Source organism: Oryctolagus cuniculus, chromosome 9, assembly GCF_964237555.1.
Source record: "Oryctolagus cuniculus chromosome 9, mOryCun1.1, whole genome shotgun sequence".
Lineage (NCBI taxonomy): Eukaryota > Metazoa > Chordata > Mammalia > Lagomorpha > Leporidae > Oryctolagus > Oryctolagus cuniculus.
The window spans coordinates 3574867-3594841 of record NC_091440.1 but is presented as its reverse complement, the minus strand read 5'-3'; the positions used below and the strand labels follow the sequence as shown (position 1 = coordinate 3594841).

General features: G+C 51.0%; 1 protein-coding gene across 7 annotated transcripts in view; it reads left to right on the top strand.

Moving 5' to 3' along the window:
• Window positions 1–19975, top strand: part of MYO16 (myosin XVI) — a 697134-nt gene that overhangs the window by 450927 nt on the left and 226232 nt on the right. For all 7 annotated transcript variants that reach the window (XM_070048580.1, XM_051849982.2, XM_051849978.2 and 4 more), the window contains 4 exons: window positions 1492–1603; window positions 4842–4959; window positions 5665–5736; window positions 7929–8070. In XM_070048580.1, coding sequence (XP_069904681.1) covers window positions 1492–1603; window positions 4842–4959; window positions 5665–5736; window positions 7929–8070 — 444 coding nt within the window. The remainder of the gene's footprint in view (window positions 1–1491; window positions 1604–4841; window positions 4960–5664; window positions 5737–7928; window positions 8071–19975) is intronic.

The following is a 19975-nucleotide window of genomic DNA, read 5'->3' as shown; positions in this document are numbered from 1 at the left end:
GGCTTTAACAAGTAGCTCATACCCAAAAGGAATGCTCTAATGTATAAGGCTGGCGCTCTCCGGTACTCATCCCTAGTCTTCACAGTGCTCTCTGGCTGAGTGGCCCGTGGTGCTCCGTCTTCCCCAGGCATCCTTAATGCCTCTCCTTCCTCCTTCCCTGTCCCCAGTCGGCCCTGGTCCTGCCGCCGCTGCGTCTCCTGCCCCACCACTCCCCTCTACTCCTGTCTCTGCTCATCTCTCGCAGGGTCACCCACCACCTTTGGTTCCTCAGCTCTCCCAGAAGATCTTGCACTAGGACACCAGGATATTCTCTCAGAGACACCAGCCCAATCACCCCTTTCTTTCTGCTCTTTAAATGGGCCCATGAGTCCCCTAGTGAGTCTCCCATTACCGCATTTTTAAAAAGATTTTATTTGATTTATTTGAAAGAGCTACAGAGGCAGAAATAGATAGAGAGATAGAGATAGAGAGAAAGAGAGAGAGAGAGAGAGGTCTTCCATCCACTGGTTCACTCTCCAAATGGCCACGGAGGCCAGGGCTGGGCTGATCTGAAGCCAGGAGCCAGGAGCTTCTTCCGGGTCTCCCATGGAGGTGCAGGAGCCCAAGCACTTGGGCCATCTTCTGCTGCTTTCCCAGACTTATTAGCAGGGAGCTGGATCAGAAGCGGTACAGCTGGAGCTCAAACCAGCGCTGCAGGCCAGGGCTTTATCCCGCAGCGCCATAATGCTGCCCCCCCCCCCGCCCCCATCACTGCTTCTTGATCTTCAAGACACGACAGAAACTTCTACAAGATGCACAGAACCCTCTGAGCACATCGCACTGAGGCCCAGTTTTGTAGACGGATGTTGTCTGCATGCGTCATGCTTGACCAAGGCTGGTGCCGTCCTAAACACTGCGATTATTCCAGGAGCAGCCTTCAAGTCCAGGGTTTGCTTGGTGAACACTGGCCACTTGTGTGACCAAAGCCTGCACCCCCCACCCCGGGTCTCCTCATCCACCTGTGGGAATAACCCCTTCCCGCGCACCACGGAAGCTTGCATTCAGCTCTGTGAGGGCATTCGCCTGCTCGCTTGTCTCTGCCCCTGCACACGGTGCTCTGTGGCCGTGGGGGGATCCAGGCATGAGTGCTTCTCTTATGTCCGAAGCGGCTGGTGTTGCCGGCATTTGGAAGGTGATTGACATGTGCTTGATAAATCAATGAATGCATCAACCACGTCGTGATGCAAAGATATTGACAGAAATAAGAAATTGCTCTAAGTGTTGTTACTGCAGATGCTGAGACGCCACAGGACTGTCCCTGGTGAGTCTCCGCAGGCGATCTGCACACCGCTGTGAGGGCACTGCTAAGGCGGGTGCTGTGTAGGGCAGTGTCAGTGGGTTCCAGTACAGCGAGAGCTAATTTTCCTTCCCTGAAGTGTCGTGTGGTGAGTTTCAGCCACCAGATGTTGCCCAGCAGCCGAGGCCTGAGCCGCGTGCGTTGTGTCCTAACAGGTACTTGAAGCAGACCACGCGGGAGGAGGTGTCGGCGGCCGAGCACGCGCAGAACAGGGAGAAGCTGGTGGTTTTGAAACAAGCTCTGAGTGTGGTTGGCTTCAGCACCCCGGTGAGTCATGGTGTCGGTGTTTCACGGGGAAAAGCAAACTTCTGACTTGTCCAAGCTATGCGTTCGAAAGCATTCCCGAGTCTTACTGCATTGCGGCTGGGAGGGCAGCCACCGGGGAGTCACAGGCAGGCAAGGTCCAGTCCCCACCACCTCGGGGTTACTTTGGGTGGGGTCAGTGGCCGCAGGCAGACAGCACATAGAGGGGAGTGTGGAAAGCATGGAGAAACAGAGAGTGGTCAGAGGTGAGGGTGTTTGTGGCTTACCAGAGGGCGGGCACAGCTCTTGCCCAAAAGGAGAAACACATGTATCCATGCAAGCAAATGGGATCAGTTCCTTGAGAAAACTGGTAGATCTGAAGTAGCAGTTTTTACTGCTAAGGATCACTATGAAGTGAATCGCATCGCTTTGTTGAAATAACTTCCTGCGCAATATGTTTATTTGCTTCTTAATGAATTACCAAACATCTGCAAGCATTAGCCTCCACGCGTGTGAGGCCTCCACGCGTGTGAGACCCCCTGCTGTGCAGTGACGTCTCCGTGAGAACGGAGATGCTCCAGCTCATGCCAGAAACCTGCAGGCTGCTGGCCGTGTGTGGCACGTGGCCAGGGGGATGGAGGAAATGAACGTTCCACATTGCTTGATTTTGGTTCATCTAATTTAAACAGCCCTGCGCACTTAGGGGTTGCTGCATGAAACAGTGCCAGTCTAGAGGAGTGGGGCTAGGACAAGGGCCTCTCGGAGTTCCCAGAGATCTCCATTTCACCGTGTGTTATCTCTGGTCTCCCCCCCCCCCCACACCCCATTCATTACTGCTATGCTGGAGCCATCCATATCGGCCTGCAGTGGCCACTTTGGGATGCCAGGAATTCGAAGCCTGGATGGACTCTCAGACTGAGACGTCCCTTCTCATCTCGGAACCCAGTGCTTGGGTGGACTCGGGTCTTCGTCATTCTGCTGCCCTCATAGTGACAGCGGTGGGCGAGGGTAGGCAGGCACATGCAGACAAGGTTGGGGAAGTGGGATTGGGCCGAGCAGATTGACTGCCTGGGCTTGGCTCTGCCCACCCTTGCTGCACTCGGAGGCTGGAATCCAGAGTCTACAGTGCCAGCCTGTCTGGTTCTTTCTGCTCTGCCCATCCCGTGCCTGCGTTTCTGTCCTCCGATTCCTGCTCACTCACATGCTTCCATCTTTGCATTTGCCACTTCTGTGCTTTCCACTGTCCTTTCCCCCTCCCACCATGCCTGACATTTCGGCTTCCTTACAGAAAATGGGGACACAGATAGGGGTAGCGAACCATTCTGCCAAAATACCAGTTGCTTGGAAACGGGGCTTTGAAAATCCATGATTGATCCTCAAAGGCAGGGCCAGCAAAATGCACCTGCTGACCGAGCCAGCTGATGGAGAATACAGCAGCCTTTGCGGTAGGAGACACGTGTCCACTTTAACAAAAGGCGTGCGGTTCATCTCTTCATCTGGACCCTTTGGAGTGACTTGAAGTGGATGAGGAGTCCACTTAGGAGGGACAGGCTAGCGTCCAGCGGGATGTGAATGATGGTTCTGGGCCGGCAAAGCCCTTGAACAAAAACGTGTGCAGGTGACGATGGCCACGTGGTCTGTTCCTCACGGCACCTGCACCCTCGCCCTGTATGCAGCCAGCCAGGCGGCAAGGCATCCCTGCTCACCACTGAGAGTCACAGGGCAACAGTCTCTCCTCCACGCCTGGAGGTACTTGTTCTCTCCTTGGTCCCAGCCCCCATCACACTGTGACGCACACTCAAGATGGTTCCACAGAACAGCCAGGACCTCAGTGAGGACAGTGGCCGTGCAGAGGTGCCCAGCTGGCAGGACGCCAGGACAGTCATGAGAAGCTCCCAGGGCTGCTTAGAAAGGGAAATCTTGGGGCCGGCGCCATGGTACAGTAGGTTAATCCTCCACCTGCGGTGCTGGCATCCCATATGGGCACCAGTTCTAGTCCCGGCTGTTCCACTTCTGATCCAGCTCTCTGCTGTGGCCTGGGAAAGCAGTAGAAGATGGCCCAAGTGCTTGGGCCCCTACACAAGCATGGGAGACCAGGAAGAAGCTCCTGGCTCCTGGCTCCTGGCTGCTGGCTCCTGGCTCCAGATCAGCGCAGTTCCGGCCGTTGGCAGCCATTGGGGAGTGAACCAACAGACAGAAGACCTTTCTCTATGTCTCTCCCTCTCACTATCTGTAGCTCTACTGCTCAAATAAACAAACAAACAAATAATCTTAAACAGAAAAAAAAGGGGGGGCGGAATCCTGTAGGCTGCCGGCTACTTGAAGAGGCTGGGAAAATGTTATCCTGTTCAGCATGACAGAATTAAATTTGAAAAACTCACGTAGGACTCAGAAGCTACCCAAAATGTGGAGTGTTGTGCCACAGCTGTGGGCTGTCTGGACCCCAACTTGCACATTAGGAAACTGCGTGTCCAGAGGCCGGATCGCTTGTCCCTGTAGGGCTCTGCCTGCTTTAAGTGTCTTGATCATCCTGCTACATGGTTGGCGCTCTGCAGAAAAGCAAAGTCTACCTTACAGCTTTTTCTCAACTTTTCATTCTTGCCTCCAGGTAACTGACCTAAACCCAGTTTAAGGTCTAGCACCTCTCCTGCCTTTGAACACAAACACCCTCCTACTTCCTGCCATCTTCCTTTTCAACACAGCTCTTGCCAACATCCTTTTCTTTTTCCCCTGAGCTTTCCTTAAAATACATTACAAAGCAGTTAGCATTTGGCTGGGGCAGAGTTGTTTGCATGCGGCTGTCTGTGGTGTCCAGCAAAAGGGAGCAAGCAATCCTGTGGTCGGCCATGGAGGCATCTCCTGAGAGAAGTAGAAGAGGGTCAGAGTGGGGGCCGCAGCAACTCCCCCAGCTCACCTGCCTGCGCCCCCAGTCTCCCCAGAGCACAGCCGTGAAGTCTCATCTCCCAAGTGCCCTCCATAGTCATGGGCATTTCAATGTCTAGGTAATGTCAGAGTCATGACTTTGCATCCAATATCATTTCCTCGCTCTCTCGTATCCAAGGAATGTAGACCTAGAGGGGACTTGGATGGGATCGGGAGAGCCACAGAGATTGGCGGTTCTGGGATGCAAGGTCTGTGACCTGCAAAGTCACCACCCTTCTCAGGGGTCCACATGGGTTTTGCAGCCCACTTTGAAGTTTTAAAAATATGTGTCTTTTAAGCAATCGGATTGATTCATTCTGTCCATTTGCAAAACGCCCAGGAGGTGGAGAACCTGTTTGCGATCCTGGCAGCTATACTGCACCTGGGAGACATCCGGTTCACAGCCCTCACGGATGGTGACTCGGCTTTCGTCTCTGACCTCCAGCTGCTGGAGCAAGGTCAGTGGAAGCCACCTTCCCACAGCCACCTTCCGAGCTGCAGCTCTGCAGAGGCACCGGTAGAGGGAGACAGAGTACGGACAGCTGTGCTCCTGAGGCCAGAAGGGGAACGAGGGTCCACTTTGTTCTTGTTCCTTACAAATCGCTGTGGGGTGGGCAGCGAGATGCGCTGTTCTGTTCGCATCCCCACACAGCACGGATGCTGTAGACACCAGGGCACAGTACTCTTCCCCCTCACCCCACGGCCTGGCGTATTTTGGGAGCATGTTATTAGCTAAACATTTTAAACAAATACACTTCACTTCCTGGCACGGATCGTGCCGAAAAACTCTCCCCTTAGAGGATGTCTTCTGAGTCATTCCTAGATTCTTTTCAAAATATCTTAAAGCCACAGAAACCACGGGTAGTTGTTAGCAGCGACTCTTCACCCACATCAAAGCGATTGAGTCTGTATTTTGGGAAAAAAATCACTGGATGCCATTGTGGGGACCAGGAGTGAGAAAACCCAGCTGGGCTGCACTGCTCAGAGCCACGAGAATTCCTTACGGCATGGAGTGAGATGCCTTGGTTACAGTGGTCCTTCCTTCTCTTTAATAAATGCATTTACTAATGTGCATAAATGAGTAAGTTATAGTCATGAAGCATAGTACCATGGTGTCAAGAAATGCATGCTAACTTTCCGTTCATAACGCTGCTTTATTTTAGTGGCTGGGATGTTACAGGTGTCAGCGGATGAACTGGCGTCTGCCTTAACAACTGACGTTCAGTATTTTAAAGGTAAGTTTCCGTGCCCTAGCGGGCCTCCTGGGGGATCTACAGTAGATACAGCTTTGCCCATCTCCACCCTCCGAAAGCGTGTCTATGAGCTGAATGCCCACGAGAGGACCATCATGTGCCTGTTTGGTCCCTCTCTGTGACCCTGCGTCAGAGATCATCGGATGGACTGGTCACCACTGCAAGCTAATCTGTCATTTTGCAAAAACAAAGCCAGCACTTCTACAGGGTGCAGTCAATGACAACGTGGGGCCGTTCTGCCTGTGGGGGCTGTGCTGCCCTCTCCCCCTCTCCCTCTGTTACTGGGTCGCAGTAATAGCTGTCATTTGCTGGGTGTTTCTGAACTGACCGGCGTGGTGCCAAGTGCTACAGACGTTATAGTTTTTCTTTTTTATTTCTCCCACGTCTGCTGTGAGTTGGGCATAACTCTTTCTATTTTAAAACATGAGAAAACCAAGATTCAATGAGATCAGATTCCTCTGCATGCCACGTCCCCAGCAAACGGCATGTTTGGAATGAGAACCTAAAAGCACCTGAGTGCCACAGTCCCTTCGCTACTCAGTGAGCACCCAGGTCGGTTTTTCACCTGCTCCTTAGTTGTTCGCTGTAGGTCCCAGCCCCACACCTTCCTCTCTGTTGCAGCTGCCGGAGCTCAGCATCCAGTTGAGAGTGTTCCCTGACCCCTTGCGAGTCTTCCTTGCTGTCCCCAGAGACCACATCTGCAGTGTTCGCACAAGTGGCTAATGATTGCTGAGTGGCCCCTCCTCCCAGAACCCCCCTGCCACATTCTTGATTAGTGCATCTCCCCATTATCCACCCAGTCTCCCCGTTATCCGCCCAGATGCCCAGAGTCACCCTTGGTTCTTCCCCTCTGTCTCCCTCCGTGAAGCAGCTGAGACCCATGCCAGTTTGACCCCTCAGATTCCTCTCACTGTTTCTAAGGTCCCCTTTTCATCATCCCATCCCCTCTGGTCTTCCATCTGCCTGGTCTCCTGATGCTCTCCTTCTACCCGGCTCCAGGAAGGCGAAGGCAGCCTTCACAGTGGATGACAGTCTTTGGCAGACACCCTCCTCGGGGTGGGGAAGCCCAGACTGCAGGATGGCAGGGGAGGCCCCTTCCCACATGGGTCATGTCATCACCCCGACCGATCTCTCCCAGCTGCCCAGTATCCAGGCATACCAAGGGTCTCCGAGTTCTCCGAATACATTGTTCTTTGTCACACCTTCATTGACAAAAGTGGAACTCCCTCTCAGCATCCCTCATTTGATGGGAGCGGCTGCCTGTGCTACACAGCCCTCGCTCGCTGACCCTCGCACCATGTTGGTGGCTCGTCAGAATCCTCCACCACGTGGACTCCGGGGACTTTGCGTGTGCACCTGCTTTCTCTGCTGCTCTGTGCTGGTGCCCCTGTGGCCTTGACGTTGGGGCTCTCTGCCTACCGTGCCCGTTGTTGCTTTGTGGCTCAACCCGTTCCAGCAGCAATTCTCCTCCCTTACTTGTGCCTCTGATGGACTGACAACCCACTCGGCCCTCACCTCCCAGGGTCCTCAGCCTGTTTCCACCCCCCACTCAGACTGAGGCACACCGTGAGCCCCCGGGGCCAAGGCCTTCGAGTGTGAATTCAAGACCCCCGTTCACTCCCAGCTCCCCAGCAAGCTGTGATGGACTCAGTTTATGCTCACCCTTCCTCTTCTTGTTCCCTTCTCTGATTTAATCTCCATGAAAACCCCTGTGCCTCAAGATTTTCATTGCTGTCTCTTTGAGAAAGATGTAGGAATTCCTCCTTTGAGGCTCCGTCTTACTGCCCAGTGCCAGCCCCACCTGGTGCCTGATTAGACTACGTCCTTGGAAATGTCTGGTTTTCCTGATGGTCGGGATCCCTTGGGATGAGTCCATATCCTGCCCAGTGGGTTGTTGATAGAAAACCTGTTTTGAGGGGCCTGATTGACAGTTGCCTCAAAGTCAAGTGCTGTGGTCAACCTGTGGAACAAGTAAGACTGAATGCACATGACCTCATTTGGGGGGACCTTTTTACACAACTTGGGGAGACCTCCATTATTAGAGTCGCAGTCTCATTGTTTGATGTCCTATGACACACGAGGCTGTCTGGAGAATGAGCAGGATGTGAGGTTTGCTGACTTCTGAGCAATGGAAAACCTTTGTTCCTGTGCCTCCCTCCCCACCGCTGCCGTAGGAGATCTGATCCTGCGGAGACACACCGTACCCATGGCTGACTTCTACCGGGACCTCTTGGCCAAGTCCCTGTACAGTCGTCTGTTCAGCTTTCTGGTGAACACCATGAACTGTTACCTCCAAAGCCAAGAGGAGCCCAGAAGGTAGGAGCCCCCGGATGCTGGCCCCCCACTCCTAACGCTGCTCCGCATCCCAGCGTGGCCCGTCTTAAACTTCACCCGAGCATTTCACTGTAACCAGGTCATTCCACTTGAAGCGTGTTATTGATTATTCTTTAGAGTTTTAAGCCAGATGGATTCCCCCCACCCATGCAGATATGCAAATGCGTTTTCCCTGGATTGAAGGCGTTTTTGGCCTTTCACGCACCAAGAAGCATAAAAGCTTTAGGAACGGAGGCCGAGGAGCGTCTGAGTATCTGAAGCACTGTGTCTGTTGAGTCACCCACGTCTTTTTTGATGGGGTCTGCAAAGCGTTCTCTTACCGCCTCCCTTGTTTCCTGGATCCTTTGACAAAGGGTCTCCGTGGTCGTCACGATGGCTCATACCTTTCATCGTTGTTAAGCAGCCGTTTTTCAGGGCTGTTTGATCATCTAAAAATTGTAGATCTCTGTCGCAGCTGTAATGGAGAGCTGTGTTGTTAGTCCTGTCACTCAGCATGGCCTTGAGCAGATGCCTGGGAGCGAGACTGCATCAGAAGTCTTCCCACGTATGCTCATCACTGAATGGAACCTTCTGAGAATTTCTGTGTTGTCCACAAGGACTTCATCAAATTCCTGAAACTTGCTGTCTGCAGAGATTTCTTGGAAACATTAGCACCAACACACATCGATGAGAAAGTTTTAAATAAATATAGACATCTCAGTTGATGTTGAGGGTAGAGGAGCACCAAAATTCTTATTAAAATGTGAAATGGACACATATAAAATCCCACTGAACATGGATAACATTTTCAGTCTGTGATTTGAGGGCAGCTGTAGGGTAAACCATAGTTCAGCAGAAATATATCAAGATTTGGTGTAGGGAGAAGTCTTGTTTTTGCTAAGATTTCTTGCTGTCTATCCGTTAACTTGTGACTTCAGCTGTGACGGTTGCTCACAGAATGATACTAATGTGCTAAATTAGTGCAAATTATAGGGAGGATTGCTGGAATTAACATTGCACAAATTAATATGTAAACCCACATGTGCAAAGAAACTTGGAGGAAGTGTCCATCTGACATCTCCGTCTTACAGAGCCCTGAATCTGTATAACTGTAAATACTTCTATGTGGTCGCGACTCTTAACACATGGAAAAAACAGACACAGACGTGGAAGACACGCGACTCCCCCTCAGTGGCTGTGTTGCCATTGTGTCAGTGTGTAAATGTATGGTGATGGTCTTGCCTCCTAAAATTGTCTGCTAACCAATGAGTGTAGACGGGGATGAGTGGGTACTGAGAAGTGAATTAACGTCTGATCAGTTAAACTTCTACAGGGCAGTATTCTCATGTTCCGTCTCTGTTTCCTCCGTGGGTCACTCAAATCTGAGCTTAAATCCCCAAATAACGCAAGAAAAGGTTATATTTGCAGTATTTCTCACTCACAGCAGTGCATGGAAAGCTTAAGGTTTTGCAGATTTACAAATTCACTTTCTAAGTCACAGAAAGGTCTTGAAAATTTGGATAACCTTAAAATAGGCTTTGGCAGTTGACCAGTCCCCATTGTTTTGTAATTTTTTTAAAAAAATATTTATTTATTTAAAAGTCAGAGTTATACAAAGAGAGGAGAGGCAGAGAGAGAGAGGTCTTCCATTCCCTGGTTCACTCCCCAGTTGGCCGCAACGACCAGAGCTGGGTAGATCTGAAGCCAGGAGCCAGGAGTTTCTTCTGGGTCTCCCACGCGGGTGCAGGGGCCCAAGGAATTGGGCCATCCTCCATTGCTTTCCCAGGCCATAGCAGAGAGCTGGATTGCAAATGGAGCAGCCAGGACTTGAACCGGCGCCCATATGGGATGCTAGCACTGCAGGTGGCAGCTTTACCGCCACAGCACCGGTCCCTCTTTTGTAATTTTTTAATCATATTAGGAAGAATGACATAAATTGAAAAAAATCATATCCCTGTGCTCAAAGTTACTGACCCTTTTGACATAGACAGGATAAAGATATTTTCCATGCTGTATTTTTTGGTAAATTTTGCAAGAACGAATAAATATAAATAAGGCTACTCTAACAAGTAGTAAAGAGAGAACAGGAAATCAAAGCAGGTGAAATGTTTGTTCTTGGAGTAGAGTATCTGTTTCCTGGATTATCGTAATAGAGGTGCACCACGAGCAAACGAATGCGGTTGATTGTTCTACTTTCTGTACCTAGACCTCAGTAGGTTTGCTTCCAGTTGGGTTGCAATGCAGGTGAAGTTCATCAAGATGAGCCAAGAACTAAGCCACGGTTACCCAGCCAGAATCTCCGGTCTTCAGGGTTCATGTGTGACATTCGCTGGGCGTGGCCTGCTGAGGCCTGGACTGCTGTGCAGCTGTGCGGCCTGGAGCTGCAGCATGGGCAGCGTTGGGGCTGCGCAGGTCCTTCCCTGGGCTACACCAAGGGGTGAGCATGCCTCACCTTGAAACACACGAGGACTTTATTCAGCTTAGTTGAAAACAATGGCGTCCAAGCAGGTGAAATGGAATGAGGATTAACAATGACAGTGAAACTGTGCCTTGTATTGTTGAAGACTCTGCTTCCTGCCATGTGTGTGCAAATGTGTCGGCCTTCATGAGAGACCCCAGTGAACGGCTGAGAATGACACTTGTGTGTTATTGTTAACAAAGAGGCATCCTAGGCCATCGTGGCGCCTGGGCCACAGCTGCTTCCTCTGTCCCCTCCCCAAGGCCCTTCTCTCTGTGTCACTCATCTCAAGCTGAATTAGCATTTTACCCATTTCCCAGGGCATCTCTGTGTGGCCTCAGCATCGGGGATTGCATGGCACTGTCGTCACCCCCCACCTGCCATCCCCACCTGCTGTAAGGCAAGCCACCCATGGCCAGCCCCGTGCCGTGTGTCTCTGCTGTCCCCTCCCTGCCACCCACGCCCTCCCCTACAGTTTGTGGCTAGCACCAGGGGTTCACATTTGCTTCGTGCGGGTGTAGGCATTCTGGGAGGTTGCCTAGAGCACCCGGTTGTCTCTCAGCCTCTTAATCCATTGAGAAGTAAGTCCTGCAGTGGTAAGAGTCACACCAGCCATTCTGTGCGTGAACAGCAGGTGCAGCGCCCACCAGGAACAAGCTGTTTCCGATCATTCAGCCAGGGTCATCCTGACTCACTCACCTGCCTGAGACCCCGGGGTAGGCAGTGCCTGCCCACGGCCCTGGAAAGCTTGCCTTGTCCAGCCTCCTCCCAACACCGCTGGAATGGGTTCTTTTGAAGGGGCAGGGGACTGACAAGTCCCAGGGCCTCCTGGGGGGCATAGGATTGTGAGCCAGCATTTCTGCCCAAGGGATGGGGGCGCTGACCCAGAGCCCCTAGACCGGGCATTCTGAATGCCCAGCCGTGCCAGCCGGCATCTGGGCTGTAGGTTTGCTATTCTGAGTTGTTTCCTGTCTCTGTAGGCTACTGATTTCTAGGCTACAGAGCGGAACCTCTCTGGCTACCCGTGTCAACAACTAGATGTGATTTTTAATGATTTCTGAACCAACACTAAGAAGTTGATGAGCTTGACCTGACTTCCCTAGTATCGTCAGCCTTATGCCTTTGTGAGTAGTCAACCCATAGCTGCTGACCTCTGCAGCTGCTTAGAAAGTCTCTGTTTCCTCCACACCGAGGTCCCAGGCGCAGATCCCTGTAACTTCGCTGCCCTGGGTGGATTCAGACATGGGGACCGTCCCTTCTGCCCTGTTCTCTTCTATGGCTGGTGAACCCAAAGAAGCACTTGGGTGCTTCAGTAACTGCAATCAGACCTGCTCTGCTCATTCTTCATAGGAATGGATGTGACCGCTATCGTGGTCGCTTCTACCTGGCCTGGACACACTGGGTCAGGAAATACCAGGGTGGAGGTATCCCCCAGGGGCTCAGGAACCCCTTCCCCATTATCACAGACCCCCACCAGGGCAGCCAAGAGAGAGCCAGCCCCTTGGTTTCTGCAACCAAGAAGAGGTTTCCCTCCAGACGTGGCCCGGTGTCTTGGGACATCATCCGCATGTGGACCTGAGAGACGGAGGAGGTTCCATGGGGACTCCTTCACCCCTCTACTCTTGCCTCTTCCCGGGGAAGTGTCTTTTCCACCCTGTTTTGGGTACAATATTCACAATGCAGAGGCTCATCACGATGCATCTGTTGTTGTTTTCACCAAGGAAGTGGAGAGCTAGGGAGACACATTCCAATGGACCCTGATCTGCAAAGGCAGCTAGGAGGGTGGCCACAGGAAATGTGTGTTGTGTTGTGTCTACCTTGTAGGTAAATCTGTTCACCACTCCAAAGTCCTGTGGCTGACTTACCCCTGATCGTGGTGAAACCACTTTGCTAAAAAGTGGGATTTGCTGTTGGATGAAAACACAAATTTGCCTTAAGCTCTACCTCCCTTTAAAATGTATTCAAGCCGGTGCTGCGGCTCACTAGGCTAATCCTCCGCCTTGCGGCGCCGGCACACCGGGTTCTAGTCCCTGTCGGGGTGCAGGATTCTGTCCCGGTTGCCCCTCTTCCAGGCCAGCTCTCTGCTGTGGCCAGGGAGTGCAGTGGAGGATGGCCCAGGTGCTTGGGCCCTGCACCCCATGGGAGACCAGGAGAAGCACCTGGCTCCTGGCTTCGGATCAGTGCGGTGCGCCGGCCGCAGTGGCCATTGGAGGGTGAACCAACGGCAAAGGAAGACCTTTCTCTCTGTCTCTCTCTCTCACTGTCCACTCTGCCTGTCAAAAAAATTTATTCAATATACAAATCATATTTTTCTGATCCTGATAGGAATCAAAGCAGCCCCCAACCCCGACTTTTTGGCTCACTCTTAAATAAGGCTCACTCTGTAACTCCTTGGCGTCTCCAAAGGTCCAGTATCTGAACAGAAGTGACGAGTGTCCATGGGGTGAGAGTCCTCCCCCTCAACCCTGCCAGAGCCCGTGGTGGCCACGGTCCCCCTTCCCTGCCGGCATGGGTGGGCCTCTGTACCCCCAGCCTGCAGATTCTGCCTCCCCTTCTCATGGGAAAACTGGGGACAGGAGCAAGGATTGGGGCCATTTCCAGTCTTGCTGGGGTCTCAAAGCTTTCCTGGCCATGAAGATCAGGATCCCTGCACTTTCTTTTCATTTCTATGTAGCTCCTGGGTGGGACCCCTTTCCCTGCAGCCTTGGCCGTGTGAGCACGGGGTTCTTGCCTCTGCCTGTAGCTCTCACCTCCTCTGGCACCTCCCGGCACTGCAGGGGACTTGGGCTTACAAGGTCCACAGGCCAAGTCCCCCTCCTTCCCACACAGGCTCCCACACAGGACTGCTCTGGGGTGAGGCCAGAGAGGGCTTGGGAGTGGGATGTGCCCGGGGTGTTGTGGACGCTTCCGCTGCTCACATTTTGTAGTTGCTACTCCCAGGGCCTGCTCTCCAACTGCACTGAATTTCTGTGAAGGATGTTGTCTGGGTGGTTCTGAACTTAGATGAATGTTTAGAGACTTGAAAGTATATTGATTAGCAACTTATTTTTTTAAATATTGAATATTTTTTGAAGTTCCTATAATTGGACCTCTTCCGTGATGTAGCCTGTATATCCCGAGACTGGATTGTCAGTGTCAAATTCAGAGGTGTTACTGCTCCTGAATCGAAGCCTCGTCGGTATTTTGCTAAGGTATTGAGACTCAGGCAGGAGCAGGGCTGTGGACTCTTTGAGGTTCTTCTTCAAATGTCTTTAGACCGGACAGCTCACAGATGGCTGACTTCAGCTCGTTCTCATCATGAGTTCTGGACAGAACACGCACACACACACACACACATGCACACACACACCCCATCTGTTACATGTGTCCATATGCACAGCCTCCATTTAATGCAGTACACACAGACAGAGAACCCAGACCCTTTTACCTGTAAGAAACACCACACGGATAAGTAGACTTAAGCTGGAAATAAATGAGCTGAGAAAGATGACCCAGTAATTCACAAGAGAGAGATTGAGGATAAACTTCCACTGATCTGTCAAGGTTGTATTCACTGATTATGTCTGCAAGGTCTGAAATCCCATGTGTGCACGGCACAACTTGGCTTGCAGACACAGCATAGTTCCAAGAGCACACGTGGAGTTTTTGTTGGTTCTTTCCACTGAGGCTTCACTCTCTAAGGTACTCTTGGGCTGTTCTATGTGCTTGTCCCATCTGGATTGGCCTAACCATAAAGATACACAAACCCCAGGATGCATGGTGTCCAGCTTCCATGAGTCCCCTGTTCCTCCAAACCTGTCCCTATGGCACTGGGGGGTCTGAAGGTCCATCTTGTATCCGACGTAATGGCCCTGGTTGCTGCTATGGTAACAGAGGTGGCCATCGCTGGCAAGGTTTTTTGGTTTACCTTAAGGTATTCATGGGCAAGAGAAAAGTTGTAAAAAAAATTGCAGATGGCATGGAGGGTGGAAATCCAAGGCAGTTCTGTCTCTTCCTCTCAATTCTACTCGGTAATCTTGTTTGGTTTGGATAGTAGCAAACAGAGAAAACCACTTGTACTTTGGTAATAGAAATGTCACAATGCACCTAACACCTATCGGGTATGTAGGGTTTTTCCCCAGATGTTTTGCATGGGTTTGCTTTGTGCTGAGCGGACTATAGGTTTGCACAGAGCAGTTGCATGGCATGTGGCTAGCTTGCCCAACAGTATCCATTTGTAGCCTTTGATTTAGAAAAACAAGGTCTCGGTGAGTTAGAAACACTGACATCGCCTAAGTAGAAGTTCCCTGAGAAAAACCAATAACACAGATGGACACTGGGTCCTGACAGCGGACATCTTGCTTGACTAAGGAGCTGGTGTCCCAGGTAGGGTGTCCGTGGAGCAGGAAACAGATGCTGTTAGTATGCAGATGCCGTGGAGTGTCTGGGGACAGGTAGGGAGTTGAGGGAAATGGGTGAAGGAGGAGAAAGCCTCGAGTGTTAAATTTGAATATCTTACTGAGTGGGATGGGTTTGCTGTCCCAAGGGTTGTCCGGGTTTTGTCCTTTACCCCAGAAACTGAGGTTGTTTATAAAGCTGGAACACTGGCTATCAAAGAAAACTGTCATTTGTGAAAATCTGCCAACCGTTAGAACCCGCCTGTGCTCCCAGCGTGACTACAGTGTGGCTTTCTCTAACAGAGGGAGCAGTGAGGAGGACGGCCTTTCAGCCAGAGGTTGACGTCGTTTTCTCCTGGAGTGATTTTCTGTTTAATTAGCCCATCAGTTCAGCGATTTAATTTCTCAGATTATCACTAGGGTTTGTTACATCTTATCCCCTATCTGAGTGCTGGCTCCAGTCTTGTCTGCTCTGCTTCTGATAGAGCTTCCTGCTTATCTGCCTGGGAAGGCAGCAGGAATGACTCAGGTCCTTGTTCCCCTGCTGCCCATGTGGGAGATGGAGGTCCTGTGTCCTGGCTTTGGCCTGGCCTGGACAAGGCTGTTGTGGCCATCTGGGGAGTGAACCAGAGAATGGCACTTCTCGGGGCTGGTGCTGTGGTGTAGCAGTTAAAGCTGCCATCTGCAGTGCTGGCATTCCCTATGGAGGCCAGTTGGAGTCCCGGGTGCTTCAGTTCCGATCAGCTCTCTGCTGTGGCCTGGGAAAGCAGTGGAAGATGGCCCAAGTGCTTGAGCCCCTGCACCCGCATGGGAGACCTGGAAGAAGCTCCTGGCTCCTGGCTTCTGATCAGCGCAGCTCCAGCCATTGTAGCCATCTGGGGAGTGAACCAGCAAATGCAAGACCTCTCTCTCTCTGCCTCTCCTTCTCTCTGTGTAACTCTGACTTTCAAATAAATAAATAAATTTTTAAAAAAGAGAGAGAATGGCACATCTCTCTCACCTCTGTCTTTTCCTCTCTCTCTGTCACTCTGCCTTTCAGATAAATAAATCTTTAAACAATTAAACTCATGCATTTAAGGAAAAACAACATGCACTTTCCATGTGATTTCTGTGCCTTAATTCACCTACCTACCACCCAAGTCCCAGATTATAGCAATTTCTTAATTTATTCATTAAAGAGATTCCTACATTCTGAAATACCTTCAATGCTCTGATAGTCCCATTGTAGGGTTTATTTTATTTACTAAAGAAGCAGAGAGGCTGGCTGGCACCGTGGCTCACTAGGCTAATCCTCCACCTTGTGGTGCCGGCACACCGGGTTCTAGTCCCGGTCGGGGCGCCGGATTCTGTCCCAGTTGCCCCTCTTCCAGGCCAGCTCTCTGCTGTGGCCAGGGAGTGCAGTGGAGGATGGCCCAGGTGCTTGGGCCCTGCACCCCATGGGAGACCAGGAGAAGCACCTGGCTCCTGGCTTCGGATCAGCGCGATGCGCCGGCCGCGGTGGCCATTGGAGGGTGAACCAACGGCAAAAGGAAGACCTTTCTCTCTGTCTCTCTCTCTCACTGTCCACTCTGCCTATCAAAAAATAAAATAAATAAAAATAAATAAAAAAAAGAAGCAAAGAGGCTGAGAAATAGAGAAGTTCCTTGGCTGATTCATCCCCCAATGCCCACAGACAGGATTGGGATTTCCCTCATGGCTGGCAGGTGGCCAAACACAGGCGCCATCATGCCTGCCTCCCTGGGTCTGCATGAGCAGGAAGCTGGAATTAGGAGCTGGTGCTAGGAATTGAACCCAGGCCCTCTGCTGTGCAACACTGGTATGTTAACCTCTAGGCTAAGCACCCACTCCTTCTGGGTAGTGTCAAGTCCATGTATTTTTCTAGTGATTTTATCATTGACTTGTTTTTATATTAAGGAATTCATTTTTTAAACTTTACTTAAAATGTGTGTTTTCAGAAGTATACATGCCAAGATTCTTCATAGTAAATAAGTAGAACTCCTAAGTGTGTTAGTCCCTTTTGTGAGGTTATTTTTATGGCTAAGCTTTTCATTGTTTGTCAAGGATCTTGTTTGTTAGGGACGGGAAGCCAAGACTTGCTTGGTAAAATGCTCGGACACCTTTCTGTTGCGCTACAGGCAAGCCATGAGAACAGCTTTACGAAGGCATCCTGTGGAGCCTTCACCAGCACCCGGTGATAGCCCAAGTCTCATCTCACAGACTCTTGGCTTTCCGTGTGGGGATCTGCAGTCCCTTCTGCAGGAAAGGTTGCTGCTCTGAACTGTGAAACCCTGGCTGTGTGTCACGTGTGCAGTAGCAGGTGCAGACGGGCTGATAAGCTCTGCACTTTGGGAAACTATTTGCTATCCAGATGTAGTCAACACTCACCCATGAATTGTGGTGCCCTGAGGCCCAGGGGTTCAGAGGCCCACAGCACCCGTGCCACCCTCAGCGGTTCACCATCTTCTCATGTTTCCTAGAATACATAGCCCTGAAACTCGAATCAGGAATACATGTGTGTGTGTGCATGAGTCATTATGGTGTTCTCAAATTACTTAACCAAGAGGTTTTGCTGCTTTAAAAAAAAAAAATATCAGATGTGCTGGCGCCGCAGCTCAATAGGCTAATCCTCCGCCTAGCAGCGCCTGCACACCGGGTTCTAGTCCCGGTCGGGGCGCCGGATTCTGTCCCAGTTGTCCCTCTTCCAGGCCAGCTCTCTGCTGTGGCCAGGGAGTGCAGTGGAGGATGAAAGTGCTTGGGCCCTGCACCCCATGGGAGACCTGGAGAAGCACCTGGCTCCTGGCTTCGGATCAGCGCGGTGTGCCGGCCACAGCACGCCAGCCGTGGCGGCCATTGGAGGGTGAACCAATGGCAAAGGAAGACCTTTCTCTCTGTCTCTCTCTCTCACTGTCCACTCTGCCTGTCAAAAAAAAAAAATCAGATGCAACTTGTAATTTTTGAAAGGACTGGAATATAGCCATGGTTGTAATACATCTTTTAAAGATTTGTTTTTTTAAAAAAAATTATTTGAAAGGGAGATTTATAGAGAGGGCCAGACAGATTTTCCATCCATTTTTTCACTCCCTAGGTACTAGGGCCATTTTTTCTTGCTTTCCCAGGCACATTGACAGTGGAGCAGCTGGGACACAGATAGGCACCCCTACGGGATGCTGATGTTGCAGGCAGCAGCTTAACCTGCTGCACCACAGTGCCGGTCCCAGTATACTGTTCTCATAAACATAGAGTTGGCTTATCCTTTGGGAAGAAGTGGTTCAACCCAAGAGGGTTTATGTTGGCTCTTCCTGCAAGGCCCACACTGTTGGGATAGTGGGGTGACAGCATTCTTCGATAAGAAGCACTAGAGACAATTTCAGTGAACATGTCCATTTTTTAGAAATTAGGCACAAGCTTTTATAGGGCAGGAAAAGGGGAGTAGCCAGGTCAGGGCAACACTGATTCTGTAGGATAAAGCTGACAGTGGTGCCTCTATGCTTCTCCAATCAGCTTGAAGGTCACATAGCCTTTGTAGCCTTCCAGGTGGTCTTATGGATCCAGCCACATCTGGGAGCTGTTTATTTAGCTGAGAATTACAAGGCTCCTCAACAGGAAGTGGGGTGGGGGAAATGTGCTTGGGGCCCCTGCCGCCTGCCAGCAGTCAGGTCATATGTGTGTGTATGGTGGGGGGGGGGGGGGTCTCAGTGTGTTGAGTCCTGCACCAGGGTCTTTCTCAGGAGGCATGGTGTGCCGTGCCCTCTTAACCTCCTTCTTGGGCTAGGCAGACAGTCTCCCAGTCAGGCACGGGATCACTCACAGGCGTACTGGGTGAGTTAAAAGTTTGTAGAGTGCCTGATGAAGTCCTGGATACTTGGCTTCTGATCCAGCTCCCTGCTAGTGCACCTGGGCCCCTGCCATGCACGTGGGAGACCTTGAGGCAGTTTTTGGTTCCTGGCTTTGGCCTGACCCAGACCCACTTGTTGCAGCCATGTGGTGATTAAATCAGCAGATGCAAAACCTTTCTGTCTCTCCCTCTCCTCCAGCCTCCCCCGCAATCCCTGTCACTCTTCCTTTCAAATAAGTAAACAAATTTTGTCATAAATGTTTGAGGAGTAGCCCATTCACAGAGTGGCACCTGCACAGAACCAGGCAGGTGTGGGAGAGTTACCCCCTCCTGGGACTGGGACATCTCCACGGCTCTGAGTCTTCCTTACGGAGGGGTCTCCTTCCGTGGCTTTAGGTGGGTGTGGGTCGTCATTCCCTCGAGCAGGGAGGGTTCCAGGTGATGCTCCCTCCACTCTCATGCAGGTGGTTGGAAAATATTTTAGCCAAAAGCAAAAACATGGTATTTTTCAGAAGGTATGTGCCCGCCACGGTAAGGAATGGGGGTTGTATGAGCATCGCCCAGCTCCAGACTCTGCATCACTGCCTTGAGGACCCACACGTCTTCAGGCTGTGGGGTGGTGAGGCGCCATGGCCATGGCAAAGCTCAGGAGTATTCACCTTAATTTACGAAGTTTTCCCTGCCACACACAGCTCCCCTGACACTCCCACAGTCGCCAAGCACACTGCACAGACCGAAGTAAGAGGCAGACCAAGGAGAGAAAAACAGAGCATGAGAAATGTCTCAAAGTCAGATGTGTTTGTAAAACTGGGGATTAACTTTCCCAAGGAGACATCGAACAGTGCGATTCAAAATCTCGTTTCCTCTTTCCCCTGCCTACTTCTCTCTCCCTTCCCCCCTCTCTCATCTTTCTCTTATTAGATCTGTATTTCATAGATTGCTGGAAACATTCAGCAAAGGCCAGGAGATGTAATCTGTCCTCATTTAACAGACAGAAAAACAACAGTGCGACTTGCTTTTGAAGCTGATATTAGGCATGCATAAGTGAGTCTAATTAGAACCAAATGTCTTCATTCCATACGAGTTTCAGGTGTCTGTCTTACTGAAATGATTATGACGATTTAAACTCACAGATGGGAATTACAAATCAAAAATGTATAAGTAAAAAGGATAAAAATCCCAAAATGTACAAGTCAGTTCAGAAGTAATTGTTTTGTTTAGAAAGTGACATTTTGTGAA